Genomic DNA, 14786 nt, shown 5'->3' on the forward strand with positions numbered 1-14786 from the left:
GTTGAGATACAGGCATTCCTAAAGCCCCTTCCACCTTTTGCAGTTTCTTCTGTATACTGAGGTTGCTGTCACCGATAAAAGCCATTAACCTTTTTTTTAAATTCTCTGGGGTCTTAGGATCTGTATCTGCACGTTGCCTGTAGGCTTTAAAGACTCTGTAGAAATTCTGAAGATTCTCAGTTTCTGTTTTACCTCCCTGACTCTATTAAGGCTTCTTTGTTTTGACCCTGGGTCCTGCAAGAACGCGATCTTGATAATGTTCAGCATTCGAGCCCCAGTTAGGATCTGCTGTTGGTGTAGCTGTGCTCGCAGCAGCACGTACTGAACTCTCAGGGGTTTCTGTATGAAGCCCATCTGCCTCCTCCCTAGCTTTATTCAGCACCATTCTATGTTCTGCTGAAGTGTGGGTGGTGTTTAATAAACTTTCAACATCTGCCCAGATTGGGTTGTGGGTTGCAGAAATTGAAAAGACACTTCATTTTCTGTGGGTCATCTCTATAAATTGGCCTTTTTTTTTTTTTTTGGCTGTGCTGTGTGGCATGCAGGATTGTTGTTCCCTAACTAAGGATGGAACCGGTGCCCCCTGCAGTGGAAGGGCAGAGTCTTAACCACTGGACTACCAGGAAGTTCTGGCATATTGTTCTTCTGATTTATTAAACCTGAAGTTGAAGAAAGACTGGACCCAAATCAATGCCATCAACTGCCCAGTCTCAGCATTTACACCCTCATGTGGATTTGCCTTAATGGTAGGATTGCCCTAAGTTTGGGTGGCTCTCTGGTGGTTATGATCGGACTTCCCTGGTGGCTCAAATGGTAAAGAATCTGCCTGCAATGCAGGATACCTGTGTCCAATCCCTAGAGAAGGAAATGGCAACCCATTCCAGTATTCTTGCCTGGAGAATTCCGTGAACAGAGGAGCCTGGCAGGCTACAGTTCATGGGGTCGCAAAGAGATGGACATGACTAAGCGACTAACTTTCACTTTCTGGTGGATATGAGAGGGAAGACCATTCCTATTTCTTGATTCTCAGAGACAGGGGCAACCGTGGCCCAGAGGCTGTGGCTCGGGCACTGGCAGGGAAGGAGTAGCAGTCCCATCACATGGGGGGGGAGGAGGAACAAACAGAGTGTTCTACTGAATTAATAGCAAGTCCTCTTTTTCCTTAAGATCAGGCAGAACAGCTTTCTTTGCCTTCCCTTCCTATTGAACTGTAGTCTTATTTTCTTTGCACAGGTTTACTCAGATACAATGACATAAAAAATTGCATTAGATTTTCATCACACTTTTCTTCCTACTTAATAAATAAATCCAGCTGCAAAATTGTATTATGATTTAAAGATCCATTTTCAGGCCATTTTGTTCTTGAGCCTAAAGTCAAGCTGTGCTATCAAAAACTACCATCTTCTTCTCCATGGATTCATAACTGAAAGCTCCCTAGTTTTAGAGTATGCAGCCTAGAAATCTTAAAGAGGGAATTGGACTAACATTTTTGATTTTGAAAGCAGTTTACTTCCGGGTGGTCACAGCAGCAAAGTCTTTCTACCACTGCTTGCTATGGTCACCAAGAAACTCGGTCCCCAATAGCCAGTTCTTAATAAGTGACAACCTGATATAGACATGGACAAACAAGACCAAGCCAAAACCAAAATAAAACGAGACAAAACCAGGAGTCCCTGAGCCTTTAACCCACTGTCTGCCACAATTCCACCGGGTGGGCCTTCAACCCGTGATCTATATGGACAGTCTGACACAGGTATACTTCTTTAACAAGGCTTCTCATCCAAAGACAGCTTCCAAACCCCAAAGCCACCTCTTTGCTACAAAACAAAACTAAACGCTAGAGGTCAGCGGCCCCTCCCTGAGGAAATCGCGGTGGGTAGCCCTAGGAACAAATGGCCCGGGAAGCTGCTTGAACTTGCTCACAGGCTCAATACGGGCAAGGGGCTGACAAACTATGGGCAGGAACTCCCTCTGGACTTCTCTTCTTGCAGGCTCATCAAACTTGTTACCAGATCAGTTTCATCCTCCCTGAAGAACAGCAAGCCAAAATGCTGAGACGCCAAGGTTTGCAGCAAACTGAGGATTTATTTGCAAGGTAGCCAAGCAAGGAAACAGGAGAAGGCATCTCAAATCTACCTCCCCAGTGCAAGAGACGTAGGGTACTGATATAGGATAGCCAATAAAGAAACAGGGCGACTGGAGGACGAGGGAATGTGGGGAAAGGTGACTGGAAAAAGGTGCAAAAATCCTCATTCTGCACAAGCGTAACTAAGCTACAGGCCTCTGCCTGTTCAAAAGGTCACTTGTGCCTGCCTAGTTGAGGCATCTGTGGTTAAGAGTCTGGACTGGCTGGCCCATCTCAAACAGGACGTAGCTAACTCTTAAGTTTCTGGAAATCAACTCAGGCCAATATCTCATTGTTTAGGCTACATGCAGATTGGAGGACACCCAAGTCTTTTGTAGCAAGTTAAAATGATTAGTGAAGGCAGGTTACAGGTGAAATGGATTTAACTGATGATTTCCCATGGTTGTACTCCTAAAGGATCCTGAAAGATCTCTAAGTTAAAATTTAGCTCTATGTTGCAGAGCACGGGCTCTAGAATGCTCAGGCTGCAGTATTTGCGTCTCCCAGGTTTTAGAGCACAGGCTTAATAGGTGTGGTGCACAGGTTTAGTTGCTCCAAGATATGTGGAATCTTCCACACTCTGCAACAAGAGAAGCCACCAAAATGAGAAGCTGGTGTTCTGCAACTAGAGTAGCCCCCTGCCTGCCACAACGAGAGAAAAGCCTGTGCAGCAACAGAGACCCAGCACAGCCAAAAATAATTAATGAATTAATTATAAATTATAATTGATAATTATAAATAAATTATAAATATTATAAATAAATTTCAGTTCAGTTCAGTCGCTCAGTCGTGTCTGACTCTTTGCGACCCCATGAATCACAGCACGCCAGGCCTCCCTGTCTATCACCAACTCCCGGAGTTCACCCAGACTCACGTCCATCGAGTCAGTGATGCTATCCAGCCATCTCATCCTCTGTCATCCCCTTCTCCTTCTGCCCCCAATCCCTCCCAGCATCAGAGTCTTTTCCAATGAGTCAGCTCTTCACATGAGGTGGCCAAAGTACTGGAGTTTCAGCTTTAGCATCATTCCTTCCAAAGAAATCCCAGGGCTGATCTCCTTCAGAATGGACTGGTTGGATCTCCTTGCAGTCCAAGGGACTCTCAAGAGTCTTCTCCAACACCACAGTTCAAAGGCATCAATTCTTCGGCGCTCAGCCTTCTTCACAGTCCAACTCTCACATCCATACACGACCACAGGAAAAACCATAGCCTTGACTAGACGGACCTTTGTTGGCAAAGTAATGTCTCTGCTTTTGAATATGCTATCTAGGTTGGTCATAACTTTCCTTCCAAGGAGTAAGCGTCTTTTAATTTCATGGCTGCAGTCACCATCTGCAGTGATTTTGGGCTATGCAATTACATTCTTTTCCACACATATTTGAATTCCTAATGATATCTATTCTCTTTGGAACAGGAGGCCTACCTCGAACCAGGAATACCACATCTGTGTCCCTCTGTGGCTATTATCGCAACGAACCCCAGTGAAGTGTCTTTCAATAGTTCCTTCCTTCTCACTTGTGTTCAATTTTATTTGACCAAGCTCCTCTGGTTTTATTTCCTGAAGTCAAATATAACCCTGCATTTAATGGATGCAGCAGCTGGGAATTGCTGAGAAGGGTCCCCTGCCCTCCTACCACCTTTCCCTTTCTCTTGGGAAAAGAGGAGTCCTGGACACATGTAAGTTACTTATCTGTGTGGGCTTACTAGACAAGCCCGCTTTAATCTTGGTTGTGAATTACCAGCTGTGTGGACTTAGGCAGATGACTCAACCTCTCTGTTCCTCGGTGAAATGTGGTGGCCAGGAGGATTAAATGAAGCCATGTTTGTAGGGTGCTTTTCCTAGGCTCTGGCAGACAGATTGCCTGATAAATATTCCTAGTTATCCAAGTCAGGTCAGTTCACCTCCTGCCTACATCTCCCCCACTGCCACCTACTTGGGTCCTTCTGATGATGTGTTCCCTCTTGTATTTTCAAACTTTCATTCCCTTAACATGGAAACACATTTGGCTCACCTGTTTTAAAACATCCTCCCCTTGGTCCTGGATCTTTCTGGTTCCATCCTTCATTGCTCGTTCCCTTGGTCCCTCTCCCTATCTCTCCATCCTGTGGCCTCCTGCACCCTGGCACGTCCAAGGTCACCAGTGTTCTCCCACCTGCTGCAGTCTTTGGCCAACATTCACACCACAGCAGTGCACTGTCCCCACTCAGGGGTGCTCTCTACCCTCTGAGATGTCCTCTGCAGGACCTGTCCTACACTGAGAGCGCTGTTCTTCCCACTGGAAACAGGCCCACTGCCCCAGACGCAAATTAGACCAGGACACGTTACCAGTGAAAGTGTTTAATAGTTAAATTATTTAAATAGACTTTTCCATTTCCATGGGAAATCATAATTGTATTCATTTTGCAAGAGCAGGGATAAAAAGAGTGCACACCCCTTGGAGGGAATGAAGAGCTAGCACTGCGCGTGGTCACCAGTCACTGCCGGGATGGGAGGGAGGGGCCCCACAAGGCCAGCGAGTCCATGACCAACAGGGGAAACACTGGAGAAGCCAGCACACACGTTACTCAGGTTGGGAGCAAAATGAAAACCCAGCACCACTGGCGGGCCGTATGGAGAGGTCAGGGACTCGAACACAACACCATGGAGGATGCCAGCCCCTTGCGACAGATGCAGGGGTGATGCAGAATTCAGAGGATGGAGCAGCAAAAGCACAGGGAGACTAAGGCTGCCAGTGTTAGGCCCATAAGCTTTGCTTCTCAGAATTGTGTTTGATTGGGGTGGGAGGTGGTGTGTAGAAAGGGGAGGGTGGGGCTGGTGCCCACTGAGAGGTGGTGCAGGGGGGTGTCAAAGTAACGTTTTTCAGCTGGCATGCAGCTGCCTCCTCACCTCCTTCAAGCTCACATGGGAGGCGAGAATAATGCTGCCCTGAGACGGAATGAAGAGATCTGGGCACAGGACCCAAGGATTCTGTTTGAATAAGGTCTCTATGACAGTATATCCTTTTCCAAATGCCTCCCTCATAGGACATAAAAAACATAAATTTTTCTTGGTGTATTTGACTGCCCCCACCCCATCCCCCAAATGAAATCAGACAAAATGAAATTTCTGCTGGCTTGGCCCATGGGTTGGCCTCCACTCTTTCCTCTGTCTGGTTTGTAGATGGAGAGCAAAGCCCCCAGCCTTTCCTTGCCTGAGGGATCATCTCCAGAGAGACGCCTGCACCTTAGAAAGCCAGGCAGCCCAGCCTTCCCCACACCACCACGCCAGCTGAGCTCTCAGGGTTGCAGGGGCTGCCTGTCTGCCCGAAGCAAAAGCTGACATCTCCGGGAGCGGAAGGGTGGAAGGAGGCCCTGCTGTCTGCCACGGGTTGAGGCTGCTTCCCTTGACTCCAGCTTGGCCTGAGATGGGAAAGAGGCTTTTGCTTTCTTTTTATTCTGTTTGCATTTTACTTAATAGAAGTGACGAGTTTGTGTTTGTGAGAGAGAGAGAGAGAGACAGGGAGAAAAGGTAACGTGTGCACGCATCTTCCCACATATGGAACCCCAAAAGGACACGCTCACTGCTCTGGTTGGACCTGGGAAAATCTGAGGTGAGGGAAACAGGTGTCCTGAATGAGAACAGTTCCACAGCATAAACACGCGCGCGCGCACACACACACACACACACACACACTCCAGTACACACATAGACATACATACAGTACAAATGAGCACAAACGCCCTGCTGTGCACAGCCGTTTTCTAATATAGAGAATTTACAAAATATAGAATTTGGTATATTTGTTAGATCTCCAAGGTTTTCAATAATACAAAATAAAAAATACAAAAAGACAAGTTGGGATCCCTGGCCTCCCTCCGCAGTGGCATCCTGGTTTGCTTGTGGGCCTCTTACACGCATACAACTAGCACAGTCTAAAGAAGGGCACAGAAACGTGTTTTGTTTTATTTAATAAATATTTTCTTTTTTTCTCAGAACCACCACTCCTTGCTCCGAGTCCTCTGGCCTCCCCCTCGCAGTTAGTTCTGCCCCCTGCAGGGGCACCGGCCGTGGGTTGTGGGAGGGGCCCGCGATGAAGGCCACGGCCCATCCAAAAGCCAGCACTCCTGCCGAGGCCTGCAGAGCCGCTGCCTCGGTCTGAAGTGTAAAGGCTCACATAGAAAAGCAGCCCCGGGCCGGGCCAGAGTGGCGCTGCCTCCCGCCCGCCGGAGGCCGAGCTCCGCGGTCCTGCGCCCGGCGGTCTGCTCTGCCGAGCCCGAGCCCTCCTGCCGCTCCTCTCCGCGCGCGGCAGCTCCCGTCAGTCAGAAAACTCGAGGTTCCGACCGCATGTGGCGGCACCTTCAACAGAGGGTGACATCTTTGGTCAGCTTGGTGCTCGCAGGACGCTGGCACCCCGGGCCTTGGACGGAGACCGCCAGCCCTCCCGCCCGCAAAGGCAGAGGCTGCTTCTGGAGTCAAAGTGGGAAATCTCAGGGCGGCCCCGCGGGCTGGAGCGAGGCTTCTGCCGTGTCTCTGGAGGCCAGGCTGCCTGGCGTCCGCGGTGGCTGCTAACTGGGCGGGGGCCCTCCGTTGAGGAAGTAGGTCATCATCTCGCCTTTGCCCTTGACCTTGACCACACCCCGGCACTCCAGCTGGTACGTATTGGCGGCCAGCACCTGGTACATGTCTGTGGTGACCTAAGAGGCAAAGGAGGAAAGAGGACAGGCCATCCATGACCTGACTGCCCCTGACTTGGAAGGGTGGGTGGCAGCCTCAGGGCAGCTCCTCCAAGGAAAGGCCTCAGAACCCAGAAGGAGGCAGCACCCACTCCCGGGCAGGTGGGGTGGCCAGCTCCTCAATGCACCTGTGGCCACGCACTGCCTATCGCCATCCTCCACAATGAGAGAGCCTCGGAAGCTCACAGCCCTCCCACTCCCCACAATCCGCGCCCAGGTGTTTTACTAAAGCCTCATTCCAGAACTTTCAGAAAGTTCTAGAAGCTGGTTTTCCACCACAGACAGTTTGAGAACCACTGCTGATCTCATTTCATCTTCCTAGGAGGTTAGAACTATGGTCTCAGGCTTGGAAAACCTATGCCACTTGCCTGAAGTCACGCAGCTGGTAAATGCTAGAGCCCAGATTCACTTCAGATTGTGCTGCCCGCCTCTGCTTTGGCTTTTGGAACAAAGAGGAAGACTCATAGGCAGTGTCAGTAACGACAGGACACTACTGCAGGGCGGAGGGCCAAGCAGAGGTGACAGGAGGAGCAGTGAGACTAAAGCTTCACCACAGGGTGATCCAAGAGCCATTTCTGAGCGTGGCCAGCACCCTGCCGGGGCCCCCATCCACACCTGCTGTCCAGCCAGGGAGGGAGGGGCAGCATATTCTGTGAAGGTAAACCCTAGGTAAAGGTAGGTGCCCTGCTGCCGGTTACTGACTGAGCCCCTCACATCTGTGTATGTGTGTGGGGGTGGGTGGGGCAGGGAGGGGTGGGGCTGAAGCTCTGTAAACACTCCTCCTCTCTCTCCATCTCTCCTCAGGACCCCCATTCCCACCTTTCTGTCCCACTCTCTTCCCCCCACCCCCAGGATGGAGGTGAGAGGAGTCCATCTGGCCAGGTCCCTCAGGCAACACCCACAGGCCAGCCAGGGCCATGCTGGGGTCAGTCCCTTTGTTCAGAGGCCCCACAAGGGAGTGAAGTTAGGGGACGGTTAAGCAGTGTCAGTGTGAGCAAAGACCTTAAAAATGGCCCAGTTTGCACTTAGGAAAACCGAGACCAGGAAGGCTAACCAAGGTGCCACGGTTCAGGGCCTCTCTGTGTCAGATCAAGCAAGGCCTGAGAAAAACAAAGAAAAGCGGCTGAAGAGCACCAGCCTGTACAGGATGAAGAGACGAGAAAGTCTCCAAGTCTCTGGCCAGGCTCCTTAGCTGTTAAGATTGGTGGGGGCACCATCCAGGGACCCGTGGCCTTGTCTCGTTTTCAGAACCAAGCCCTGAGTGCTCTGAGCTCCATTTAGCAAATCCTGCTCCCTGCAGCCGCCTGCCTTGTGACTGCTCTGTGTGCCTGGTGTGTGGCGTTAGCACTCCTGGCTTGGCATGGGCAGCTGGCTGTGCCATTCCCCACAATTCCTCCTGTGGCCAGTAGAGGGCTTTGTGCAGGCTAGAAGATCTGTCCAAGGTACTGAGAGCCTGAAACACAATTGTGTTCTCCAAGTTTCCACTGCATCAGCACCAACCACCCCATCTCCCTCAAATGTGGCTGCAGAAATTCTGACTAGGAACTGTGAGCAGCCTGCTGGAAGACCGCTTAGCATCACACAGAGGTCCCCCAGTGGACATGGAGGTGGATGCTCCTGCACTCACCTGGATGCGGTCGGGCACACCGGTGCTGTCCATGCGGCTGGCCACGTTCACCGTATTGCCCCAGATGTCATACTGAGGCTTGCGGGCTCCAATCACGCCTGCCACCACGGGGCCAATATTGAGCCCTGCAGGGCACAGAAGTCAGAATTCTCATCCGGGTTCAGACCAACTCTTTCCTGCCTGCCCTCGACAACATTCCTCCCCCGACTCTTGGCAGATTATCCCCCTGACTCTTGGTCTGAAGACACTCAGGGTCCTTTTGGCTTGAGGCTGTACCTAACCCCACAGCTGCCACTGCTCGGATCCTATCGCACACTTGCTAACTCAAGACCACAGGAACCCATTCACATAGCCACTACTCCTGTGTCCTTGTCACCCAGGCAACACTCAGCTCCTGCAAATCCACCGCTAGACTGCCCTCTTTAAGGTGTCCAGTGACCTTCTGCATTTTCTGGTTGCCTTTCTTTAATCACCCCTCTCCCGGTGGCATTTAAGTTTCCACCTTTAATTCAGAATACCAGACTCGCCCTGCTCCTCTGTTCCAGGGGTGCCACCACTCTCATTCTCAGAACCTGCCTCCTAACCCACTTCCCTGCCCAGTGTCTGCTCTCTTCAAGTAATTCACCCCCAGGTTTCTGCACCAGGGCGGTGAAGCTGCAGTGACTGACACCGGGAGGTAATCTGCCGCATCCATGTGGACTCTCCCTCTCCTTCTTTCTCCTCCACTTCTGCTCCAGTCTGTCTGCCTGCCTGGTCCTGTCCAAGACAACACTGAGCAGCCCTGCCCCTGAGCCTCTGCTGTGCTGGTCTGTACCTCAAATGCCCTTCCTCCTCTCCCAGCAAAGTCCTTCCCAGACACATCTGCCTCAACCAGCATTCTCTCGATATTTTCTGCCCCATCTCCAAGGCCCAGGGCACTCCCTCCTATTACATAAACTGTCTCTCATGATGGGCCTCATTAAGCCTAATTGTGGCTTAACTATTTCTTAGCGTGTGGCCACAAATACAGCAGGAGCTCCCACACACCCCCCTCGACCACTCACTAAATCAGAAATGTCATCAGTCCTCAAAACTCTTCCCTCCACCAACTTCCTCTTTGGGTCCATCAAGCCACAGGTAGCTTTTGCCCCACGTGCTATTCCCAGGCTGGGCTGTCACCCTCACTGGTGACAGTCATGCTTCCCAGGAAGACATCCCTGCGTCTGTAGGGCAGGATCTACCACACGAGGCTCCCAGCTGCCTGCCCAGCTCCTGTCTGCCTGCCACTCAATCCCCAGTCCTGGTCCAGTGCAGGAGCTGGGGCAGCTCACAGAAACATACATGCCAGGAGAGAAGTGCAGATCAGTGGAGCTGGGGAGGTGGAATGAAAGAAAACAAGGATGCAACATCATGGGAAGCCAGGGGTGATGTTTACACAGAAGCACAGACTGCCCATCAGTTAAAGCCACCCCCCAGCTGGCTCTGGTCTGGGTTTCCAGCACCTGATGCAAAATGAAAACCTGGTCCAGTCCGCAGGCATGTGCCCACCAGCCCGCACGGCCAGCTCCTCAGGGAAAGCCAGTTCCCAGCACTCAGGCCAGAACAAAAGATCTCCTGAGGACCTTCATGATCACAGTATTGACTTTTAAGAATCCATATTTCAGTTTAAAGTGCTAATTTTGAGAACTGAAATACCAGTATCTTTGTTGGTGAATCACTGTTACTTTTTTTAAAAATTTGAAATCTGAATCATTTTTGGCCTGAGACATTTCTGGGAGGGAGCTGATAATACATTAAAATTTTGACAAAGGGCTGCTCTTTCGGAAAGTATTCTTTATCTCCACCATCCTCAAGAGGTAGAGAGCAGTGCTCGACAAAGCTGTTTCTTTTGAAAAAGTAACTCTTATTCTGAAAGCCTGGGTATCCTTGACAAGATAAGGACAGAACAAGCCACTGAAACACCTTGAACCTTATCAAGCAACACAAAGTTGTGTTTCTCAGATCATTTAGTGAATGCAGTAGCGGAGCAAATAGGCAAGTGTGCTGATGTATGTGGGTTTTCCCTGCACTATTCTTGAAGCTCTTCTGTACAGTTGAAAACTGTCAGAATAGAAGACTGGGGTAATAAACAACAAAAGGAATACAAAGAAGATGTATAGCACAGGAAATATAGCCAATATTTTATAATAATTTTACTTGGAGTATAATCACTAATGCTGTATACCCACAACCAGAGAAGGCAATGGCACCCCACTCCAGTACTCTTGCCTGGAAAATCCCATGGATGGAGAAGCCTGGTAGGCTGCAGTCCATGGGGTTGCTAAGAGTCAGACATGACTGAGTGACTTCACTTTCATTTTTCACTTTCATGCGTTGGAGAAGGAAATGGCAACCCACTCCAGTGTTCTTGCCTGGAGAATCCCAGGGATGGGGGAGCCTGGTGGGCTGCCGTCTATGGGGTTGCACAGAGTCGGACACGACTGAAGTGACTTAGCAGCAGCAGCAGCATACCCACAACTAATATTATGTTGTAAATCAACCATACTTCAATTGCTAAGTCACTTCAGTCGTGTCCGACTCTGTGCGACCCCATAGATGGCAGCCCACCAGGCTTCCCCATCCCTGGGATTCTCCAGGCAAGAACACTGGAGTGGGTTGCCATTTCCTTCTCCAGCGCATGAAAGTGAAAAGTTAAAGTGAAGTCGCTCAGTCGTGTCCAACTCTCAGCGACCCTATGGACTGCAGCCTTCCAGGCTCCTACATCCATGGGATTTTCCAGGCAAAAGTACTGGAGTGGGGTGCCATTGTCTTCTCTGATACTTCAATTAAGAAATAATAAATACAAAAATTGAAAAAAATTATATAGGGTTTTGGTTCAAAGATTTTCTAAACAAGTAGAATACAGCTCTGCCTGTTTTGAAACTGGCCCAGGGCCTCTGCTCAGAACTTTCCCCTCTCTCCTGCAGCAGTCCTGCCCCCAGATACCACAGCATCAACGAAGCTCCTCAAAGCCACCCAACAAGGGCCAAAGCATTTGACAAAGAAGGAATCTAAGGAAGATACGTGGACTCAACTTATCTCCACATCCTCACCATTTCTTTCCCCAGTTTGTGTAGATTAGAAGAACCTTCACATCACCTTGATCTTGCTCACACACACACAGAAACCACTTAGAACTCAGCAATAACCCCTTTCTGAGTTCCGGCCTCTCCCATGGGGAGCCCTGTGCCCTTGGCACACAGCATCCCCCACAAAGCCTCTCTGGTGGGCACCGTGAGTAGAAAAGGCAGGAACTGAGAAAAATGGTATCCTGTGCTCAGCACCATGCAGAGGAGGCACCTCTAGGCCCTGGGAGAGCTCTGCTGTGTGATGGGCACCAACCCCCACCCCTTGGGCAGGGACATACGATAGCATCAGCCTCCTTGGACTGGCTCATGGAAGCAGGATGGGAGAGGGGGTTTGGGGAGCCCCCACAAGCCCTCAGCACTCTGAGCCAGGCTCACCGATCTTCATCTGGAAGTTGTTGAAAGAGTGCTCGTTGATGTACTTCATTTGGTCCATCAACTTCATGGCGAAGTCAGCCAGGGCTTTGATGTGGGTCTTGCCCACCTTGTCGTAGGTGGAGTCATTGAGGCCGGAGGCGGCCATGTAGGTGCTGCCGATGGTCTTGATCTTTTCCAGCTGCCTGAACCGGTCCTCACTAATGATCTGGGAAGAAGGAGGCCAAACCTGGGTCACCCCGAAGTTGGGTACTGAGGTCTGCAGGGGAGTGCAGCACAGCCCCTTGTGTCACCCCGGTTCACACAGAGGGGCCCATCTCTGTCACCAACTCAGTGGAAAGCCTTGGTGCTCCCCAACAGTCAGGCTGCTTCCAGTACTCATCTGCTGGCTGTCTAGGGGCTGTGGGCTATGAGCCCAGCCACATACAGGAGCCCCTGGGGCCAGGTCACAAGTCATCTCTGGGGCTTTTCCCCCTAATATGGATTGGCAGCTGCCTTTCCTTTTGCTGGCTAAGGTCCCCAGCCCTCCCAGGGAAACCTCCTCGTTGTTGTCCAGCAGACCACTCTCTCCTGTCTCCAGGACCTGCTGGAAGCCTGTCCACATCCATCTCAGCCAATTCCAGGAACCGCAATGCCCGGGAGTCTCAGGGGCTGCTTCTGACTCTGCCTGGTCCCAGCTCCACCATCTCTCTAGTGCCTGTGCACCATGCCCCGGCCCCTGTACTCCTGCTGGGCTTGTCCTTCTTACACTCACTACATGGTGAGCTCCCAGCACCGAGGCTGCTCTACTGGGTACAGTACTCCTCAGGGCCTGGCACACACTAGGTACTCAACAAAGGAAATGTCTTTGCTTCTGCTGTTCAAGGCTTTGCAACTTGGTCCCACCTCCTCCTTTAGCTTGGGAATCCCTCCTCCCTTGGACTCTCTCAACGCTGAGTCCCAGCCTGAGGCCCTGTCCAGCCCGAGATGCCACAAGAGGAGTGGCAGGTGATGGGGGTGGCTGGCGAGGCAGCCAGGCGGGGCCTTCATGGGGCAGCTGAGGCTGAAACGCCAGCTCTGCCGCTTACAGGCAGTGACCCAAGGCAAGACGCTTAATGTCTGTGAGTCTGGGCCTCCCCATTGTGACATGGTGATGGGGAATACACGCAGGCGCCTGTGGCAGCGCCTGGGACACAGTCAGGGCTCCTGACGTCTCCACTCACACTGGCGATGGGAAAGGGGGATATCGGGGCCCCGCTGCACCTCGTCAAAGTCTGCGATGATCTCGTTGAGCAGCCGCAGGCACTCGACGCCCTCGTTGTTGGCCTCCAGTTCCACGTAGAACTCAGAGAAGTTGGCGATGGAGGCGAACATGACGGCCACGCACTCGCACGACTGATAGTAGAGCTCGTCGTTGCGCCGTTCGCGGGCCAGGAAGTGTGCGGCCACGTCCTTGGGCAGAATGTTGTGCAGCAGCCGCCGGTTGTAGGCCTGCAGCTCCTCCATCTCCTCCTTCTCCTCTGTGGCCTGGGACAGAGGGCCCGGTCAGAGGGAGGGCAAGCAGCAGGCCACTTAGAAAAAGGCAGTGCAGCCCACCTGCGTGCCCACATGGGCCCAAGACTTCAGCAAGTGCCAGCTGCATCCTCACTGCTGTCTCTACTCCAGGTTTTCAATAAAGAGCATCTATTACTCTGACCATCAGAAAAGAGAGCTCTGTAAGTGGCTGACTCCCCGCCTGCCTCTCAGAAAGCGACACCTATGAGAGCGTTGATCCTGCAGGAGGGACCCTGAGTGAAAACAGGTCCCAGAGGAGAAGCTGGACAGATCCTGCCTGCCCCAGATGAAAAGGAGGCAGGGGGGTAAAAGGCTGGTTCAAACCCACGCCCGCACGGCCCTCTAGCCACCCAAGTGCACCTCGATTGTCCATTTGCCTCTTCGTATAAGGAAACGCACACAGAAAACCAATAAAAATCACTTTAGCAGACTGAATGCAGGGAAACCTGCTCAGAGCCCTGCCTGGTCTCCCTGGTTCCCCGAGAGCTGACCCGCCCCAGGACCAGAGGCTGCAGGTGCCTCGAGGTGCCACCTGGGCAGGACAGACATCACTGATGTCCCCAAGCTTGGGTCCTGGGCCTGGGCCTAACCCACTATCCAGGATAAAGGGACAGTGCAGAACCCTCAGGTCAAGAGGCCAACAGTGGCCCACAAGCTGAAGCACAGAGGTAGTCCTGCACTTCGGTGTGCAAGGAGCCAGCTGACCAGAGTGTTCAAAGGGCACAAGGGTCCAGAAAGGGGGTCTGCTTGCTCCCTCCCCTCAACGGCAAACAGAATGGTCCCTTGAATGGGGGCAGGCAACAGTGTAGGTAAGGCAGGCAGACAGGCAGGCCAAGCACCATTAGCAGGGCTGTTTAAAAGATCTAGCCAGCCTTCTTGGGCCTTCCTTAACTGCAGCTAGAACCTCAAAAAAGGCCAGGACTATTTCTCAGGGCCCTGGGTCTCCAGGTGGGCAATGGCTGCCCATGGAGAAGGAGCTGCTACACCCATCAAGGCTGCAGGTCTGGCTCCAGTGGGGGAGGAGAAAGCTGAGGGATGAGGTGAGAGGACCCACCTCATTCTTGGGATGGGTGAGTCACACCCAAGGAAGCTCCTGGACCTAAGATGCCAGGGGGGTCCAGCAGGCACATGCTGTCTTCCTGCCAGGTGGCTCCTGTGGGGTGGGACACTTTGACCATCCCCTCCCCTAAATTGGGCTTCCCTGGTGGCTCAGTGGTAAAGAATCCTGCAATGCAGGAGATGCAGGTTCTAACCCTGGGTTGGGAAGATCCCCTGGAGAAGGGAATGGCAACCCACTCCAGTATTCTGG

General features: G+C 51.8%; 1 protein-coding gene across 1 annotated transcript in view; it reads right to left on the reverse strand.

Annotated features, from left to right (window-relative positions):
• Nucleotides 1-4447: 4447 nt before the first annotated feature.
• Nucleotides 4448-14786, reverse strand: part of ADCY5 (adenylate cyclase 5) — a 159018-nt gene continuing 148679 nt past the window's right edge. Inside the window, exons 18-21 of the mRNA XM_025285182.3 lie at nucleotides 13187-13450; nucleotides 11948-12152; nucleotides 8466-8590; nucleotides 4448-6799 (exon numbers count right to left, since the gene is read on the reverse strand). Of these exons, the coding sequence (XP_025140967.1) occupies nucleotides 6671-6799; nucleotides 8466-8590; nucleotides 11948-12152; nucleotides 13187-13450 (723 nt within the window). The 3' untranslated portion in view covers nucleotides 4448-6670. The remainder of the gene's footprint in view (nucleotides 6800-8465; nucleotides 8591-11947; nucleotides 12153-13186; nucleotides 13451-14786) is intronic.

Source organism: Bubalus bubalis, chromosome 1 (genome assembly GCF_019923935.1).
Source record: "Bubalus bubalis isolate 160015118507 breed Murrah chromosome 1, NDDB_SH_1, whole genome shotgun sequence".
NCBI classification, from domain to species: domain Eukaryota; kingdom Metazoa; phylum Chordata; class Mammalia; order Artiodactyla; family Bovidae; genus Bubalus; species Bubalus bubalis.